The sequence below is a fragment of the Triturus cristatus genome, chromosome 2_1, assembly GCF_964204655.1.
Source record: "Triturus cristatus chromosome 2_1, aTriCri1.1, whole genome shotgun sequence".
Lineage (NCBI taxonomy): Eukaryota > Metazoa > Chordata > Amphibia > Caudata > Salamandridae > Triturus > Triturus cristatus.
The window spans coordinates 360,272,814-360,294,246 of NC_140581.1; the positions used below are offsets into that span (position 1 = coordinate 360,272,814).

A 21,433-nucleotide genomic window follows, 5' to 3' on the forward strand; every position below is an offset into this window, starting at 1 on the left:
CTTGTAAATATGCTCCTGGGTGTTTTATCTGAAGATTGCATAAACATTGATGAATTGCAGTAAATGGCACTGATCGCCTTGTATTGGCCCATCAGTGGCCTACAGAAAGCTCACTCGAGAGAGGTGGAGGCTCACTTACCTGCAATTGCTGTGACATTTTCTGGTGTTTTAAGCAGATCCTCTTCGAAAGATGACGATGAACTGAAAGTCAGATGTTCCATCATTGTATGCTCGAATTGTACAAAGTTTCTCGTGTCGAGCTGCTGCCATCTAGTGGCAATGGGGCTACTTGCAACAGGAACCTTTGCTGTCAGCCTCTTCACAATGCTCTTTTTAAATCTACTGTAGGAACACTTTCCCTTTTCAGGCGTCTGAAATAAAGGAAAGATTACTGAAATTAAATGATGTTTCAAAGGGTTTTTTTCATTTTGTGTCTTCGGGAAAATTTGGTAGTACATATGTGCATGTGTCTTCCTGATTTACACACAACATCCGTCGCCACAAAAACACACCCATGATATAAATAAATTGGCCATGCGGCATTTTAGACAGCAATATTTTATTTCTACAGTAAGGGAGATTAAGCATACTAATACACATATCCCTCGTTAAAACGTGGAGTGTTTACATCTATATTTAATTCATCTTTTAGGCAAGAACATAATGGTGTCTTTCTTGAGCAGAAAAAACTACACTCCATATGAACCATTGGCAAGAACATGAACCATTGGGAACAGTCCCATACACCATTCAAAAGTCAGGAGAGCCCATAAGGCCTTCCTCTGCAGCTCCTCTTTACTCGCTGCTGCAGATGTAAACGTTATAATGTATATTTAGGGGCAGATTTACAAGCCCCTTGCGACACATTGGCGCCTCCATTGCGTCACTTCTGTGACGCATCGGCGGCGTAAACCATGCACCATGTTGTGACTTATTTACAACGTGGCGCATCTAGGCAAATGTGTCACGTTGTAAAGCACTGCGCCACATGAAACCTACTATTGTTCATTCCTGAGAAAGAATCTGTCTCCCACACAAACTACAATGTGTTGTTTTGAAATCCTTGTTCTCCACTTTTTCTGAACAATTCTTAGTCTATTTTCCCTTCTATTGTGGTTCTTCCAACATGGCGGCGCGCTCACACGTTCTAGTGCCCCACACGCTTCCATAGCATTTATACCTGCATGTCCTCACTGCAACTTTGTCACTCGGCTAACTGTATCAGAGGACCTGGTCTTATTCCGGTAAGCGTTCATTTCACTTTCCGTCACTGCTCCTCCCATAGATGTTTTGTCTTCTAATTCGTAGCTTCCTTCCCTTATAGTGCATTGTCACGTTTTCACGGACCTGAGCCACTAACTTCGTTGGATTGTCAATAAGTGGTCTTTACTCCCGGTTCCTTCTATTCCAGGTACCCTGCCTCCCTCACTGTCCCGTTTTTATCCACTATGCTCACGGCCTTCCTGCCTAACGCGGTCTTTTCATGTTTCAGTATTTTCACATTCCTACCCGTAAACCTGTTTTCACCGCCGGATCTCGCCCTTGACGCTTGTAGCGCGGTTTACACCTCCGAGGCGTTGCACACGCTGGGCACACGGACTCCTTACTACGGTAAGCGGTCTCCGTTGTATTGTTCGTCCCAGTCGAGGCTTGTTGTCAGCACAGAAGGAGTATTCCGTAGGCACCTTCTAATGCCTGATCCTTTCCGGCGCTTATACCTCGCGCTCCTAATCATTCGTCATTCATTGTTAATACGCATGTCACCCGCTTCACTTGCGTTTCACTTTCCCCTAGTCTCATTCTGACCAACCCTCACCGCAATCAGACGCATGTCCCTACACCAGAGTGTTAGCCTGGCACCACTATTGTACCTATATCGCAGCTGCCATTTTACAGCTCTAATTATCTTCTCTCTCTCTCCTTTTTCCAATCACCGCTTATCTTTTTCTTTACATCACCCCTTGTTTCTTCCACAGGCAATTTCTTTAACAATCAGGCCTGTACATATCACTGTCCTGATGATGACCCTAGTATCCTCTTAACAGGATCGAAACATCGTCGACCTTAGTTAAAACAGCATGTACATCAATCCATTGCGTAAAAAAGTGCAATTGCTGTTTTGAAAAAGCTTAAAACATTGGATAATGTAAATAAGCTCCTTTGTCTTGCCTGAAATGTCTTTGTGTGTTTTGTAAATGTCATTGTTCTTAGCGGATACAGGACTGTGTCCCACAAGTATTTTGTTGTTGTATATCTGCATTGTTTTATTGAAGAATTAAATTGGTTGTCTGGCTGGACATCCTTAATATAGTACCGATTCTGGATTATATTTATTTTCAAATCATTTGAGGACCACTGTTTTTTGTAATTGACATGAAACCTGCGTCAGGTTTTATGTGGTCATTCTGTCGCAGGAAAGCCTCGTAAAACTGACTCAGTGAAATCTACAAGATTTCACAGAGTCAGTTTTACGACGACTCTGCATCAAATCCTTACGCCTGCTTGAAGCAGGCATAAGGAGTGATGCACCACGTTAAGTATGGGCGGCCCCTTTGCATTTCTGGAGTTGCATCGTGCTTGCGACACAACTCCATTAATGCGCCGCCCTTACACCACAAGATGCGACACGCATCTGCCTGTCCTTGCGCCATGGTGTGCTGCATTGTAAATGGACGCATCCGTGGTGGCGCAAGAGGAGAATTGTGTGTCGCATCTATTCTGGCGTATCCCTGCTATTTGCAGAGATGCCCCAGACACTGTAAATATGCCCCTTACTTTTGCAAATATTACCCCCTGGACGAATGTTGAAGTACTTCACTGCTCCGCGGTGCCCAGAGTCAGGGGTTTATTTTCACACCCATTCAATGGTGCATCACTTTTTTTGACGTACCGGTGGTGCAGGGGCATGCTCATATTTACAAGGCCACGTAAAGTCACCCTGCATGACTTTTCTTGGCCTTGCAAATATGGGCCCCTTTCACTCCTTACTCTGCATGAAAGGGGTACTCCATTGGTGTTGCTCTGTGTGTTCCCATGCAACATGCATTCCCAGATTTACAACATTTCATAAAACTGGGAATGCGTCAGACTCCTATTCCTCCCCAATGGAGGGATAGTAATGGCGCAATGAGGAAAAATCAATTTTTTTCTACTTGTTTTACCTCTTTCTATGCGTGCTGCAGCATGCAGCATGCATAGAAAGAGGAAAATGCCAGTGTAGGTGATGGAGCGGGTAGTACAAAATTTTGTATACCCCCCCATTTCTGTATGTTTATATTAATCCGAAAATTCTATTAATTGTAATATTATCAATCTGTTTGCAGTGATATCTAATCAACTGTGTTAATGAAAGAATTACACGTGGGATTTGCATTTGCATGGCTGAACTAATTTGTATACTAATCTATGTACGCATATTAATGTTAGAAAATTAGAATATTGTATGATATATGTTGCTTTTCTGATGTAACTGTATGTTGCACCAGATGACATCGTTGGGTGATTATAAACGCTTTGAATGTTGCTATCATGCTAGATAATTACATACACATGAGGGAATTAGTGAGGGTTTAACATTTTATTAGCTATTTCAATGTTTTAATTACGTTTTGTGTTTGTTGTGCTTAAATTGACCGATTGGGCCTTCGTAAAGATGGCTGACTTTGACTTGACGGCCCTAGTCACCTTCCACGAGGTTTCGGGTGATGTGCGTCTGCGCCACAGCCAGCAACAAGTGGCCTCGTCCTGACCCCATGCAAGATGTACCCAGCAAGGTCGCACTGGGAGAGTTGCCAAGACTATTAAACAAAAGACTGTCTTTAGAACTGGAACCAGCAAGTGTAAATGACCTAACCAAATAGACTATGTGAGAACTTCACCAAACGACCCCAAACCCACCAATCAGGACTGCCTAAAACTGATTTTTGTTACATTTTGACATTAATCTCATTATAAAAGTTGGTAGACTAAGCGAATTAGGGAACCAGATCTTTTCCTGATTCCTGACGTTATGCTGACGGAGAGGACGGTGACACTGCTGGACAGCTGTTTCCCTGAATCTTTGACAGACTGAATTGCTGCCTGACTTTTGATGAATTAAAGACTTTTCACGACTTGATTGACTGATGTTCCGTGGCTTGGTTTATGATTTATTAAATTTGCAATTAATTAGATAAACAAAATTATTATTTTAACAAACAAATTTGTTGGGTGATTTATTTGAAGAGATTAGATTAAGATTAAATGTAGATTAAAAGAATTGAGTTACCAAATATCCAAATTCAACTAATTGATCCATCGACAAAATGAGGGGAATATCTCGAGGTTCTGAGTTTAATAAAGGTATTCAATGTATGTTCATGTAAATTAAGTTCTTAAGGTGAAAAGGTATTCCTTTCATGTCAGCGTTTGGAAAATGTATCTCTCCTGTAAAAACAGATCAATGAAGTGTGAGTATTGGTGTTAAGGGCCCCACCAATGAATGTATTGAGTGAATATGTTAGTATGATATTTGGTCTGTGACGAAGGGAGGATTTAAAATTCCATGCTGCAACAGTTTTTCTGGTAGGAAGATGATGGTTATTATTGTTTTGGTTTGGTGATTATTGCTTGTACATTGCTTATCGATTATTGATTATTGAGTGGTATTGGTTTATGTATTAACACTCTATGTTGAGTCGCGTCGAGTTTTATGTTGTCTGCACGGCTTCTGGGATGTAGGAAGTCGGAAGTTTACAACAGTTCCATAGTAGAGCAGAGTAAGTGCTGCTCTTGGGAAAAAAAGGAATTGTTGTTGCCCTGTAGGTACACGGGGAAAGCGTGTAACGAGTGAAGTTGCACGACGCATTGTCTGGGTTCGATTCGGTAGCATCGTCGTGTGTTGCCATTAGAGACATTTTCTGGATGAGAGAAGTTTGCATGATAGCGAAGGTTACCTGTGAAATTTTGGTCTTAGGTACCAGGAGGTCAGAAAGTACTCTGATTACGCTTATCACTGGAAAGGTAGCAGGTGTTCTCTAAGCTTGTTAGAAAGACAGAGTAGAGGGAAGTGCTACTTTGTCAACGAATGTTATAAATCTGTAGTAGGGCAGACTGTTCGCTGCTCTCTGGAAAGACAGAATTCTGTGTGAATGTACTACATTTTCCGTGTGAAAGTGCGTGAATGAAAAGGCAGTCGGGTTAATTGCGAAACTCTGGTTTTATTTCTCAGGAGCATTGGGTCTCCAACTAGGTGCCTTAATTCTGGAGAAACAGTTAGCTAATGCTTGCTAGAAGGGTAAGGTAGAGGGTTGTGCTACTTTATCAACGGAAGTAACGATTCCGTAGTAGGGCAGAGGTAAGCGCTGCTCTGGGGAAAGACGGAACTCTTGTGAGAAAGGTCTTTTGCTATTCTTTGGTTAGCGAAGCAGACAATGGTGGTGTCTTTGTGTTGTTACTAACAGATTTGTAAATTTGAAACAAAAACTTACCGAATGAATTTTGTAAAGGAGGGGTAGACAGGAGCAGGAGCTGTGGCAGCGGCTGCTGACGTCAGAACGACCGCGCTGGGATTGGCTAGTCAGTTGGAATTGTAAAACGCTCCTGATTGGTGCATTAGTGTACGCCGCGCTAGGAGTAGAAAGTCACAGGGTGACGTAAATGCTTCTGATTGGTGCGTTAGTCTGAGTCGCGCTACAATTGGAGAATTGCAAAGGTGACATAGACGCTCCGGATTGGTGCGTTAGTGTGAGTCGCGCTACAATTGGTAAGAATAGCGGTACAGTCGAGAGGAGAGAATAGTGATATACGAAAAGACAGAAAAGATGTATTACGATCCACCAGAAAGGGAGAAGAAGTCCTGGTTTTGGGAGAATTAAAAAGTGGTTTAAGAAGGACCAACCGATTGTAACTAGGGAATTACTTCCTCCACCGAAAACCCCTGCATCCTTTATGGTTGCGAAATATGGATAATGGTTAGACAATTGGGTAAAGTACACTAGAGATGACGGAGTCTTGGCTTTTCCAGAACATGGTTCATTTAATTTAGCAGTTTTGAGAAAATTTAAGAGAGAAAATTATGAATCTAGAACCGATACCTAGACCGACACAATTTGAAGCATTGACAGAATGGGAAGATGAGATGCATGACCGAGAAAGACAGAGGAGTGGCGGAAGGTATAGGTACATGTTTGGTAGATCATACGGACATGAGAATCATGATGATCGAATGAGAAGGTGGCGGAATGCAAGTATGACTGAGGGTTTGTTTCCCGTAAGAACTGCAGAAGAAAATGTGCAGAAAAAAGATATAAGCGAGAGGGAATGGAGTGAATGAATCCGAGGATGATGTTCTTGATGACATGTTCTATATAAACCCACCTCCGTATCGGCCAGAACCAGAAATATTGACACCTAGTGCCCCAATGAAAGAAACTTTACGAATCATAAAGTCAGAACCAGAGTCCCAAGATTTTGAGAAAAATAATTCCATTAGAGAGGTAGAGAGGAAGTCAGAAAGTAGAATAAATGGTGAAAATTCAGAAGAATTAGCAAAGACAACCTTAGAATTAACAGAGAAAATAAGAGAATTGACAAAAAATCTGGAAACTGTAACAGTTCCAGTAACGATAGGTCCAGTAATGCCTATTTTTGATAAACAGAAAGATAGCGAACATTGTTTAACAGTTCCTTATAAAAGCAATAAACAGGTTGAGCAGCCAAAACCGAGTCAAAATGAAAATCCATGGAAACAGACAATAAGTATGATTGAACCACATGTTTCAAATAACCCGTTTATAGGCCAGAATTTTGCAGAAAAACGTATAACAACAGTGGAGTCAATATTAGAAACACAAAAGCATTCAGAACAAGGTAATGTAGAGAAGTCAGTAGGACCATCTACAGAGGAATTAAGTGAATGGTTGAGAAGCTTGCAGAGAAAAGACAAAGAATCTCAGTCAATAGATGTGGCCAAATTACGAATGGTACTGGAAGAGTTAATAGTAGGAACTATCCCTACAGAGAAATTAAAAACTTATCAAGATGAGGAATTATTATTTTTGTGCAAAAGTGTGACATGGAGAGCGAAGAATCTACATGAACGACTAGAAGAAGTAGCAAATGAAATGGGTATAGATATTGAAAAGGTAAAGGCTTTGCAAAAACCCTATCGAATTGATTTAACTGAAAAGGATATTGAAAACTTGAACACCACAGGACGGATAAGTCAAATTAAGGAAATAATTATCTTGTTAAGAAAATGGGGAGATGTGGATAAATGGAGAAGCAGGTGGTACCGAAAACGAGATGATACCCCAGATAAAACGTTTGCAGCATTCCCTGTAAGAGAAAAAGAAAAGGTAGTAACAGAATACCCTATGAGAGAGATTCCAGGAGGAGGATATGTGCATGTCCCATGGACAAGACAGGATATTTTGTCCTTTACAAATGATTTCCCTCGACTACGCGAAAAGCCTGTCGAGTGGTATAGGCAGGTGGACAGATTTGTGAAATTGTCTAAAGTATTATGGATTGACCTGAATAGCCTATTTGATATAATAGTACCAGCGGATCTATGGACAGAGTGCAAACTCATGATAAATTGGCCAACACAAGAATATCCAAGGGATCCAAAAACAGGGGCTCCAGACCCCGAGGTAATGAAGAAATACGAACAGGTTATTGCCTTTCTGAAGAATAAGGTTCCACCTAAAGAGACAGATTGGGTGAGAATCGACAGAACGCATCAGGAAAGCAAAGAGTCAGTACATGCATATTATGAGAGGCTGATCTTGGCCTTTAAACAGTTTAGTGGAGATGAAAAAAGGATCTAAGTCATTTTGTATATAGGTTTGTATATGGTCTACGTCCGGAAATTAGTGAGATGATAAAACAACATACTGTAGATTGGCAAAATAAGAAAATAGACGAAGTATTAAGACATGCTAAATATTTCAGTGATGAGATTGAAGCTAAACAGCGAAAATTGAAAGAAAAGGCTATGTGGGCACAAGTAAAGGTAGCCAAGAGACAGGAAGCTCAATTAGCGGAACAAGCAAATAATACAGGATCAAGACAAAAATTCAGTCCTGGGAAAGGTAAAGGAAATATAGAGGAAGCTAAGAAGAAATTCCCATGTCATAATTGCGGTAGAATAGGGCATTGGAAATCCGAGTGTAATTTCCCCCCAAGTACTAACAATGAAAATGCATAATTGAATCCACAGGTGCAGAATGAGGTGAGTGGTCAACCGCAGCGACAGCAGCAGGTTGTTACCCAACAGAATCAGGTGCCAAACCCGCCTTTTCCACAGAGCAAAAACTCCCAGAAGTATAGTAGCGAAACGGGATTAAACAACGAAGAACAGGTAAATAAGCTGCCACGCGCTAGCGCTGCTTCGCAATATTGGCTACAACGTGATGAGAGTGATTCAGAAGAGGGTTATTGACTGTGCCGGAGGGAGGAAGAAGAGTGCGTACTTGGCACAACTCTTGAAGTAGACCAGACAGGCCCATTTGTAGATGGAAAGATTAATAATGAAAGTATTACTTTCCTAGTTGATACTGGTGCTACTCGATTAACTGTCAAATCAGCTGATGTTAAGAACCTTCCTCTCTCGGATGAAACGATCCAAGTAGTTGGTGTATCCAACAGGCTGATTAAAATTTATCTTACAGAGCCAGTGAAAGTTAGCATAGGGAAATTTTCTGAAATGCACCGCTTTGTCGTGTGCGATACCAGTCCTGTGAATTTATTAGGTAGGGACTTATTGTGCAAAATTAACTGCACTATATTTTGTACCCCGGATGGGATAGCATTTGAGACCCCGGATGAAGATGTGTTGTCTAAAATAACAATGGCAAACAGGGAGAAGGAGGTTACTGAAACCTATGCTGTATTTAATCCTGATGAATTACCTAAAGAAATGAAACAGTCTGTAAAAGCAGAAGTTTGGGATTTCACAGGAGAAGATGTGGGATTAATGAGAAATGTAGATCCAGTAAAAATAACAGTAAAAGAAGGAGTAAGTTTGTAGATCAAGTAAAAATAACAGTAAAAGAAGGAGTAAGTTATCCAAATGTCCCTCAATATAAATTGACACCTGAAATAATTGAAGGAGTAACTTCTGTGATTGACAAAATGATAAAACAAGGTATTTTGAGAGAAATAATGAGTAGTCCATGTAATTTACCAATAATGGGACTGAAAAAACCTAGTGGGAAGTTCAGGATAGTACAAGATCTGAGAAAGATAAACAAAATTGTTGTATCATGTTGTCCCATTGTACCAAATCCATCAGTGATTTTATATCAGATTCCCCATGACGCAGAATGGTATACAGTGATTGATCTATGTCATGCTTTCTTTTCCATCCCATTGCACCATGGCAGTCAGCAAATTGTTGCGTTTCGTTTCGGCAAGCGTATTTTGGCTTGTTGCCGAATTCCACAGGTGTATACTCAAAGCCCCTCAATATTTAATCAGCTATTGAAGAAGTCTTTGGAAAGTCTAGAAATGCCCGAAAATTCAGTGTTAGTTCAGTATATCGACAACCTTCTTGTGGCGTCGAAAACACGTGAGGCTTGTGAACTAGGCACTATAACCTTACTGAATCATTTGGCAGATGGAGGACTTAAAGTGTCACCATCAAAATTACAATTTTGCAAGAAAGAAGTACAATATTTAGGACATCACATTGAAAAAGGACTGAGAAAAATAACGGTAGACAGAACCTCATGATGTGGCAAACCTTTTAACCAGGAGTCGTACTCAGTATATGACACATAGTCGGCTGACTAAGCATGAGAAAGTTATACTAAGTGCCAAAAATGTAATTCTTGTGAGATGTTTAAATGTGAATCCTTCCACATTACTGCCTGATGCTGAGAATGTGGAAGTCAGAGATGAAGCAGATCATGATTGTCTGGATGTACTTGATTTCTGTACAAAACCACGACCTGACATAAAAGATGTACCCTTACCAGAAAAGTGATTTCGTCATGTTCGTGGATGGATCCTGTTTGAGAACAGATGATGGAGTGTTAAGTGCAGCATATGCGGTATGTACAGTTGCAGCAGTAATGGAAGCATCATATCTGAAAGGAGTAAAATCGGCACAAGTAGCTAAACTTGTTGCTTTGACTAGAGAATGCAAGATTGAGAAGAGTGTGAGAGTGACTGTGATAACTGACAGCCAGTACGGATTCGGAGTCGTACATGACTTCGGTCAGATATGGCTGCAGAGAGGATTTTTGACATCAAGTGGAACTCCCATTAAGAATGCTGAAGTGGTTGGAAAACTGCTTGAGGCGATACAGCTGCCTAGGCAATTGGCTGTTGTGAAGTGTGCTGCCCATAGTCAAAGTGGTGATTATATCGCCACTGGCAATAAATATGCAAATGACATGGCTCAATACTGTGCACAAAATCAGAATTCCATTAATCGGGCTAAGGAAAAGGAGGTGATTTCTTGCTCCTTGATGTTTACTAACATTGTGGGAACATGGAAAGAAGTGAGACAATTACAGGAAGAAGCAGGAGATGAGGAAATGAAACAGTGGGTAAAAGCAGGATGTGCACCAAGAGAGAAGGATCATGTGTGGGTCTATCTGGATGGAAGACCAGTCATGCCTGATAGCATGGTGTCTGCCATGGCACGGATGTATCATGGTCAGGGACACATAGGGAGAGATGCCATGGTCAGGTCATTTAAACAAACCTGGTACAATGCAAAATTCAGACTTGTAGCAGAAAGTCTTTGTCAAAGATGCCTAATATGTCAGCAATACAATCGGGAAGAAAGACAGTAGTGAGTCTAGGAACAATAGGTCGAGAAGGAGGGCCTTTTACCAGAATGCAAGTGGATTTCATTGAGATGCCTCCCTGTAACAGACTGAGGTATGTTTTAGTTATGGTCTGTCTGTTTTCCAGATGGGTAGAGGCATTTCCAACAAGAAGAAATGATGGGATGACAGTGGCAAAATTACTTTTGAGGGAATTTATTCCTAGATTTGGGTTCCCAGTGACAATTGAATCAGACCGAGGAGGACATTTCCATAATGAGATCATAAAACTGATTTGTGAAGCATTGAATGTACGACAAAAACTACATTGTGCCTACCGACCAGAGGCTTCTGGTGTGGTGGAACAGATGAATGGTACTATCAAAAACAGGATAGGAAAAATGTGTTTAGCCACAGGTATGAAATGGCCTGATGTCTTGCCTCTGGTACTCATGACTATTAGATCAATTCCCGATAGAACTACAGGGTTAAGCCCCCATGAAATCATCATGGGACGAGCCTTGCGGCACGTGTTTATACCAGTCAACAAGCTGATGACTATAATTGATGACATGGTGTTGGAATACTGTAAAAGCCTGGCTGACGCAGTTCATTCTGTGTTTCATCAGGTTGGAGCGGATGCCACCACCCTTGAAAAGAAGCCAGCCCATGATCTAAGCCCAGGGGACTGGGTGAGAATAAAAGTACACAGAAGAAGAAACTGTTTGGTTCCAAGGTGGGGAAAACCACGACAAGTCATCTTGACCACAACAACAGCTGTAAAGTATGCTGGATAGAAAAACTGGGTCCATGCAAGCCATACATTGAGAATTCCAAATCCAGTGGACAGCACAGAAAAAGAGTATTTTGATGAATCAAAATCCAGTACTGAGTCAGATGACGGAGAGCCAAAAACAAAAGAAAATCCTGAAAGGGGGGGAAACAGAACAAAGTCTAACATTTGTTCCCAGAAGTATTTCCCTGAGAAGAAGGTTACAGATCTCTGATACCAGTTCAGACTCAGAGACTGAACAAGGAGCGCAGTGTTCTAGAGCAAAACAAGGGAAAACCAAAGAAAAGGACAGTGAAGAGACAATAAAAGAAATTCATGAAAAGGAAGTGCCAGATAAAAGAGTGAGAGAAATTCCACCTGAAACAACATATTTAGATGGACAGGTACCAGATACAGAGAGAGAGGGAATGATTATTGCGGAAGACCCCCGAGGAGGTGAAGGGAACTCCAACATTCAGTTAGAAGCAGGGACAAGTAGTCAGCAGGAAGATTGCGTGTCGGAGATTCGAGGAGGGACAGAAGTAGGGAAAACAAGAGAAGTGGTGGAAAAAGAAACTGTTGAGAGTAAAAGACAAGTTGAAACAGAATCAGAGGAAAGCGAAAATGAAATACCTGAAGGTCGAGTTCTAAGAAAGAGAGCTTGGAGAGCTGAAAAGAATGATAAAGGAAGTAAATTGAAAAGATCAGCAAAGGATGACGTTTGGCCAAATAAAATAAAGAAATTGAGATATCGACTGACACGTGTAAATTCACCAAGGGCTGAACAGGTAAATGAAGTGACGAGTCAGGAGAAATCAAAAGACGAAGAAACCATTGTAATTAAGGAGAGCAAAAGAAAAAGAAAACCTAACCAGAAGTATAAATCACCAGAATGGACGTATGTGGCCCTGCCTGAAGTAAAAGAAGAGGCGGATAGCCAAGGAAATCCAGAGGTGATTGTACCAGAAGTGGTTGAGGAAGACGAAGACTTGGAAATCCTGAGAGTTATCTTGTCCGATATTGGAGAAGAAGCGGATGTTCAGGACATTCTGTATACAGATCACGAAGGAAAAGTGAAAGATGATGAAATGCCAAACTGAATGAGATAAGAAAACAAGTGATGGAAAGACAATAAAGTACGGAAAAAGACAAAAACTGGTAGGACCATGTAGGTGCTCAGAGCCTTGGGTTAGAAAACTAGTTGTGAAGTAGAAGAGGCTAAGTCAAAAGACACAGTCCATTTTAGCAAAGATGGCAAACATAGATAGTAGAAAAGGTAGATGTATATTTTTTAAGAGATGGTGTAAAATGTGTTGTTGTTGTACAGGATTATTAATGCTTTTATGGAGTGTACTTGCTCTCCTGAGCTCATTTAAAGTTATTATAGATACAATAGAAGGACATAGTGAAAAAATAACTAATATAGGAAAATTTCAAAGGGTAGTTCCGACTAGAATAGATAAAAACTATTTACATAAAGACAGGTCTATAACTAATTTTACTAATAATGTGTTTTCGAAATTGTTGTATGAATATGTAAAGACAATGAATGTAAGGGACTGCTATGTCTGTATGCGGTTACCTGCCTCTGTATCGGAGGGAGTGACTTATCACCACCTTCCAGTAACTTATGGAATAACATGTAGTATAATAGCTAGTCTATTTTATCAAACAGGGAAATTAGAATAATATTTTTCAGATGTAGATACTATATTTTCACACGTACCGTCAATTAACAAGCTAAACAAGGTAAAACCTGCAAAGGTATTAGGTGAATTTTTCTTAGAGACTAAAGAACTAACATTAGAATACATATTTGAAAACAATTTGACTTGCAGTTTAAAGAAAGAGGAAAATATACTTTTAGATATGATTGAAGAAAGGAGACTGAAAATGCAAAGAAAGGGATCTGAAGGAAAGGTGGAGAAAACAGTCTGGGATGTAGAAATGGAAAACACTTGAAAGGGGAAACTAGTCCAACTATGGCTTTAGATTGGCCTCAGAAAGGAAAATTGTGTATTAGAAGGAATCAAACTGCATATGATAACTATTTTGTAGGGAATAGCGAGTGCCATGATACATACCGAATCATGGGTGGATGGAGATTTAAAGTTGGGAAAAATCCAGTTTTTCCTGGGTTATATTTTATTTGTGGGAACAGGGCATATTATCGTTTGCCAGACCATTGGTATGGCACTTGTTATGTAGGCCTGGTCTTTCCGAAGATTTTTCACATGGATAGAGGAGAAGATGGGGTACATAGTTTAGGTAGTCATTTAGCACGTAGTAAGAGAGAATCTTGGACAGAAATTGTGGATGACATTTTTGGAGCACTGATACCAGCCGTGGGAATATCTCTGAATACAAACAGAATTAGAAGACTTTCAACAGTAGTGGATCGCTTGTCAACAAGCACCGCTGGAGGATTTTTATTGGTAAACACTGAAATGGTTGCCATGCGTGCCATGGTAATGCAAAATCGACTTGCCCTTGATATATTATTGGCAAAAGAGGGTGGAGTCTGCGGAATGCTGAAAGTTCAACATTGTTGTACTTACATTCCTGATGAAAGTAAAGATTTGAAAATTTATATTAAACATATTACAGAATTGCATGACGAAATTGCACCACTGGAGGTTGAAGGTGTTTGGGAAAAGATTGGAAAGAAAATTTCAGCTATTAAAGATTTCTTAGTAAATTTAGGTAGTACATTTTTAGGTAAGATATTATTTCCATTAACATGTGTGATTTTCATAGTATTATAATAAGATTAAGGTGTATCTGTCGTAAAAAGAATAAAAACCAGAAAAAGTTAAAAAGAGAAAATTTAAGGAGAAAAGACATGAAACAAGAGAGAGAATTTGATGAGATATAATTAGAGGAAGTTAAGGAGAGTATGTACAAATCAGCAAAAAGAAAAGAGACAGGGGAAACAGAATTATGAATAAAAGCAAGAAATCACTTTGAAATTCCGTAAAAGAGATACAAAATTTTTATGGTGTGGTGATATAATCACCAAAGGGGGGATTGATGGAGCGGGTAGTACAAACTTTTGTATACCCCCCATTTCTGTATGTTTATATTAATCCGAATAATCTATTAATTGTAATATTATTAATCTGTTTGCAGTGATATCTAATCAACTGTATTAATGAAAGAATTACACGTGGGATTTGCATTTGCACGGCTGAACTAATTTGTATACTAATCTATGTACGCATATTAATGTTAGAAAATTAGAATATTGCATGATATATGTTGCTTTTGTGATGTAACTGTATGTTGCACCAGATGACATCGTTGGGTGATTATAAACGCTTTGAATGTTGCTATCATGCTAGATAATTACATACACATAAGGGAATTAGTGAGGGTTTAACATTTTACTAGCTATTTCAATGTTTTAATTACGTTTTGTGTTTGTTTTGCTTAAATTGACCGATTGGTCCTTCGTAAAGATGGCTGACTTTGACTTGACGGCCCTAGTCACCGTTCCACGAGGTTTTGGGTGAAGTGCGCCTGCGCCACAGCCAGCAACAAGTGGCCTCGTCCTGACCCCATGCAAGATGTACCCAGCAAGGTCGCAGTGGGAGAGTTGCCAAGACTATTAAACAAAAGACTGTCTTTAGAACCGGAACCAGCAAGTGTGATGACCTAACCAAATAGACTATGTGAGAACTTCACCGAACGACCCCAAACCCACCAATCAGGACTGCCTAAAACTGATTTTTGTTACATTTTGACATTAATCTCATTATAAAAGTTGGTAGACTAAGCGAATTAGGGAACCAGATCTTTTCCTGATTCCTGACGTTATGCTGACGGAGAGGACGGTGACACTGCTGGACAGCTGTTTCCCTGAATCTTTGACAGACTGAAATGCTGCCTGACTTTTGATGAATTAAAGACTTTTAAATAGGGGTGGGCGGAATTTGCGAAATTCACTTTCGCAAATTATCGCGAAAATGTTAAAAATCTCCGCAAACACGCGGAAATATCGCGAAGATGCGGAAGTTTTTTCCCGCCCGTTCGCGGTATTTTCTGCGTGGTCGCAGCTCACCAACTTACCCATGCGGTTGCTCGCGGGCACGGCCATCTTGTTTTCACTTGTCTCGCTATGCATGATCGCGAGAAGAAAGACGTGATCGCGCGACGAATGACGTTACTGCGGGCGCGAACTGTCGCGAGACAGCGCAAATGGCTACTAACTATCCAACATCTCGTGGAGAACGCGACCGGATCGGGAAAACTTGTCGGCGAACGCGGGGATTCAGGTAAGGCGATAGCGCGCATGCGAGAATGTATTATTTTACAGCGCAAGCAAGCAAAAAATTTCCGGTAAAATGCGGATTGCGGAAATTTTCACGCTCTACGCGGAACGCGAAAATGTCAAATTATCGCAATTTCCGCGAGCGGAACGGATTTTTAGCCCAGGCCTACTTTTAACAACTTGATTGACTTAGAGGACGACTAATAGCCAGATTAGGTAAATATGATGTTTCATGGTTTGGTTTATGATTTATTACATTTGCAATTAATTAGATAAACACAATTATTATTTTAACAAACAAATGTGTTGGGTGATTTATTTGAAGAGATTAGATTAAGATTAAATGTAGATTAAAAGAATTGAGTTACCAAATATCCAAATTCAACTAATTGATCCATCGACAAAATGAGGGGAATATCTCGAGGTTCTGAGTTTAATAAAGGTATTCAATGTATGTTCATGTAAATTAAGTTCTTTAGGTGAAAAGGTATTCCTTTCATGTCAGCGTTTGGAAAATGTATCTCTTCTGTAAAAACGGATCAATGAAGTGTGAGTATTGGTGTTAAGGGCCCCACCAATGAATGTATTGAGTGAATATGTTAGTATGATGTTTGGTCTGTGACGAAGGGAGGATTTAAAATTCCACGCTGCAACATAGGCACCCTTGCAAAATGGCGCAAGAGTGCCTGTGCTGGCGCAAAGCAACCAATTGTGCGCCAGCGCAGGGGAAAACACAGGGATGTGTCGTATTGTTGTTAATACGACCCATCCCTGTGCTTTCTTAAAATGAAGCAGCATGGCTTAGCTAAATGGCTTGCGGTGCCGCGCAGCTTCATTTTCTTGTATATGAGGCCCTTAGTTTGCAGTGTCTGCTGCGCTGCACGTTTTGCAGTTTGTTGCATGTTATGCAACATTGTTAGAGTTGGTGTGCTCATTAATTCCATACAATTTCTAGTCTAGAAGAAAGTTAGTTGTCAATTGTTGTAATTGATCCAGATGCTTTAGTTATGTATCAATCTGCAGATGAACCGAGTCTCTGTGATTAAAGGGAATGGAGGAAAACATTTGTGTTCTACTCTGGGTCATGCTTATACAGCCTAGGTCAGTGAGTCTAGTGGGAAGAGTTCAGTAGGGTTCAGTTTGGAAGGCACAGTATAGGACAAAAGGGGTCATAGGCTGACACGGATTGGTTAGCAATGGCAATTCATGCATATTTAGGTGATGGCTCATATGCTGTGTCATGCTAAGGGTACAAGATGTTTCACTTGAGTTCTTTCTTTGTAATTACAGGGATGTATCCTTTTGATGTTATGAATAAAGAAAATTGTCGGAATGTCATTGGTGCCGTTTTGCTCCGTTTGGATGTGAGTGATAGAAGCAGGACTCCATCTCGTTTCCAGGTGTAACCTGGACTTCCAGCTTCATCAGTGATGTTGAGATGGGACATACTTATTTTTAGGTCGTGGTCAGGTGTATGGGATCCCTCTAGTTTCTCAGTGTTACACTAAGACCCCATTGCCTGTTAACATTAAGATTCTTACTCTATTTTATATTCCCAGGTTCAAGTGTTGAATAGTCCCATTTTCAGCATTCATCTAACTTCAAGCCTATTTATGGTCGCCCATCTCAGCTAGAAGTGAGTCCCATAGTTGGGCCCTTTAGACGGAGAGGGATGGGCTACTGACGGTTATCTTATGGAAGAACAATTAATTGTGGGGCCAAATTACAGTGTAGCATCTGTTTATGGGAGCATCTCTTGAGGTTAATCAACAAAAATATTGGTCCTTTCCCATGTATTGTCTTGTGTACTATGCACAGTAATTTGGAGGTGGACTTTCTGACAACATGCAGTCAGTGCACAGCCTTCATAGCTGATAAAATGTGGTTGTAAACCTTATTGTGCAGAAGTTGTCTTGCTGCTGCATTTTAATAATTTAACAACCTCTTCTGGTAGATGTTGATGTGCCATTGTATAGCCCATTGGCATAGTCCAGATGTGATGAGTAATGTAATTGCCTAGATTTTCTATGGGAATCCAACATGAGTCTGAGTGGCCTCATGGTGTGGAATGTGGCTTTGGTCCATTGATTGACGTGTGGAATCGTGGAAAGGGCTGAATACATGATAAATCTTACATTCTGTGTCTTCTTGTTGCTGGAATTCCTAGTTCTTCAGTACCATTTCTAAATGGGTTGTGGTTGCTTCCATTTTCGCTCATATTGGAGATTCTCATTGGGTATCACCACTGTTATGATAATTAAGCCTGTTGTATGCTTAATCTATTATCAATGTAGTCTACATTTTTCTGTATTTTACCAGCTCAGATTCTTGCTCCTCGAGCCATTTCCTTAGTTAAGTTGTGTGTTGTTGTGTAGCAAACTCATGCAGCAGCAGGTGCAATAGGGCAAACTGTAGTATGACATATCTGTCAGGGTTTGTGAAAGGGATGAAGGGTGGCTTTGTCTTGGTTCTGCTTCCAGTGGCGCTACTTTACCCCTGCTGTGCATCTTTGTGGGACTTCTCCCTAAGCCGTTCAATGTATGCATGCGTTGGTACTTATATAACACAAGCCTAGCTGCGAAGCAACGGAGCGCTGTCCCTTTAATGAGGGGTTGGGAGACGATTTACGATTGTGTACATCAAGTGAGGATTACACAATTACATTTTAGACACATTTAGAGGATTACACAATTACATTTTAGACACATTTAGAGGATTACACAATTACATTTTAGACACATTTAGGCACAGGAAGATTAAATGAATTGCCTGGAATCACATGATGGTAGGTCTAACACTGAGACCAGGATACGAACCATGTCCCCAGGTCTCCAAAAGCGACGTGATCTTGTTGTGTTTGCTAGAGTCCATCGCCATAATATTTTTCTCTCCCATTTACGTTTTTTTCTGGGTCTCAAGGAACATAGTGGACTGTAGCATTGGTGTCTATAAGTGGAATGACATAAGCCAGTTCATGCTCCTGACTTGTTATATGTCACACTGAACATTTTCATTATACAAGACAAGCTATAAGTAGGCTATTTCTATTTATAGTTCTTTACTTGCCTATTCCAAGCATGTTTTATATTTTTTGGTAATCACAGTTCTCACTCAAGGTCCATTAGGTCCACCTCTGCCTTTCTTTATCCCATGCACACGTTTCAGTGGCATTCAGTAGTCCTTTGTAGCCCTGGACTTGGTGGCATCACTGGTATTTGGCAATACATGGGGGCAGATTTACAAGCCCCTTGCGAGACATTTACGCCGCCGTTGCGTCACTTCTGTGACGTAGCAGCGGCGTAAACCATGCACCATGTTGCGCCTTATTTACAACGTGACGCATCTAGGGAGATGCGTCACGTTGTAAAGCCCTGCGCTACATTAAACCTGCGTCAGGTTTAATGTATGCAGGGTGGGCGTTCCGTCAGAAAAAGCCTTGGAAAAGTGACGCAGTGAAATCTACAAGATTTCACTGAGTCACTTTTCCGACACTGCTGCGTCAAAACCCTGCGCCTGCTTGAAGCAGGTGTAAGGCATGACGCAGCATGTTCGGTATGGGCAGCCCCTGAGCATTGCTGGAGTTGCGTCGTGCTTGCGACACGACTCCAGCAATGCGCCGCCCTTATGCCATCAGATGCGTCACGCATCTGTTTATCCTTGCGTCATGATGCGCTGCATTGTAAATGCGGCGCATCTGTGGTGGCGCAAGGGTGAACTTGCGTGGCGCATCTTTCCTGGCGCATCCCTGCTGATTTGCAGGGATGCGCCAGGAAGCATAAATCTGCCCCATGATGTACTTCTGATTCGTTTTCTGAAATTCAGGCATCTGGGATGCTGCTGGTATGCTGTGTGATTTACCCTTCAGCTCTGTGTGTGTGTTTGAAAAATTGACATCTCTTTGCTAGCGGATGTTTGTCTTAGAATGTAGGTTTGATGCCTTTTGTCATTGGTACAGGACAATCCCGCAATCTTTGCAATTATTGTCATTGATTCAGCTCGTGATTGAGCTGGTCAGCTTGACCAGTGGATTCTAGTTGGGTTGGACCTTCCCTTTTTTTTTTTTACAGTTTTTGGAGGCGAGTTTTGAGCTTAGTATCTAAATGCCAGATCTTGGCTAATTGCTTTTTTGCATATCATTACTGGGCAAGTTTCTGTGGCTTCCTGCATTGATATCTAGGTGTTCTGCTGTTGAACAGTTCAGTGTCTCCGAGGACCTTTCCCACTCCCTGGTTGAGACAGCACATGCAGTAGAGCTCAATATCCCAGATAGTTGTTTGCCAAGGTTTGCAGAGGGACCCCCTAAGTTTTAAGTACGTTCTGTGCACTTAATCACAGGTTATTTACGCTTTGCTAAGCCATTTTTTTTTAAATAACTCCTTCCTTAGCGGTTGTTGTATATCAGACATGATCCCATTTTTTTTTTATGTTTGTTAGAGTTTTGTAAAGCATGCAAATATCTTAAAGGACATCCAACCTGGTGCTAAAATGCTGCAGGGAATGCACAGCGAGAAGCTGAAATTCTGTACACAAATAGGTTTTGAGAACCTTTCTAATTGAAAGGTGGTAGAAGGTCAGCCTCAGATTGATGGACAGTAATTTCCAGATCTTAGCTACTGTGTAAGAGAAGGAGTGACCTCCACAATGTCACAGTCACCACATGGCCTGGCACTGTGCATCATGCATGACTCATGACTTCCAATTTTTCAGATTGCCTATGTGCAGGGGCATAGTGAACCCTCATCCCACCCCACACCTTGCTTTAGGAACTACAGCAAGGGTGAAATTCTTGATGGACCTCTTCTGTCTGCAACTCTGCAGACAAAGGCTCAGCTCATAATTAATATGAAAAGGTGGGCGAGTGAGTAAGTGAAGGAATGGATGGATGGGTGGCTGCATGGATTAGTGAAAGGGTGAATGGATGAATGAAAGGGTGAATGGATGGATAATGAGAGAAAAGATAAAAGGATAAAAGGATGGATGAGTGAGTAGAAGGAAGGATGAGAGAAAAGGTAAATAGATGAATGTATGGGTGGAAGGGTAGATGGATGGGTAAAAGGGTGGATGGATAAGTGAAAGGATTGATGGATGAGTGAAAGGGTGGATGATGGGCGGGTGAAAGGGTGGATGATGGGCGGGTGAATGGGTGGCTGGATGAGTGAAATGATGGATGGATGAATGAATTGATATGTGAAAGAGTGAATGGATGGATGGATGAGTGAAAGAGTGGCTGTAAGGATGGATGAATGAGTGAAAGGGAGGGTAGATGGACAAAAGGATAGATAGATGACTGAAGGAGTGAAAGGGTGGATGAGTGATAGAGTCAATGGATGGATTCATGAGTGGATGAGTGGATGGATGGGTGTGTGGATGGATGGAAGGAAGGATGGCTAAGTGAAAGGATCGATGGAGAGAGAAAGGTAGGATGGATGGATGACGGAAAGGGGGAATGGGTGGAAGCATGAGTGACTGGGTGGATGGATGAGTAAGTGAAAGGATGGCTGGATGGGTGAAAGGGTGAATGCCTGGATGGATGAGTGGATGGGTGGGTGGAAGAGTGGATGGACGAGTGTACAGATGGATAGGGTGAAAGGGTGGATGGATGGATGAGTGAAAGGGGGATGGAGGGATGGA

General features: G+C 41.1%; 1 protein-coding gene across 1 annotated transcript in view; it reads right to left on the reverse strand.

Annotated features, from left to right (window-relative positions):
• The window catches only part of CDC20B (cell division cycle 20B), a 322,511-nt gene that overhangs the window by 183,153 nt on the left and 117,925 nt on the right, over window positions 1-21,433 (reverse strand). The window contains exon 3 of the mRNA XM_085631290.1: window positions 140-371. Coding sequence (XP_085487416.1) covers window positions 140-371 — 232 coding nt within the window. The remainder of the gene's footprint in view (window positions 1-139; window positions 372-21,433) is intronic.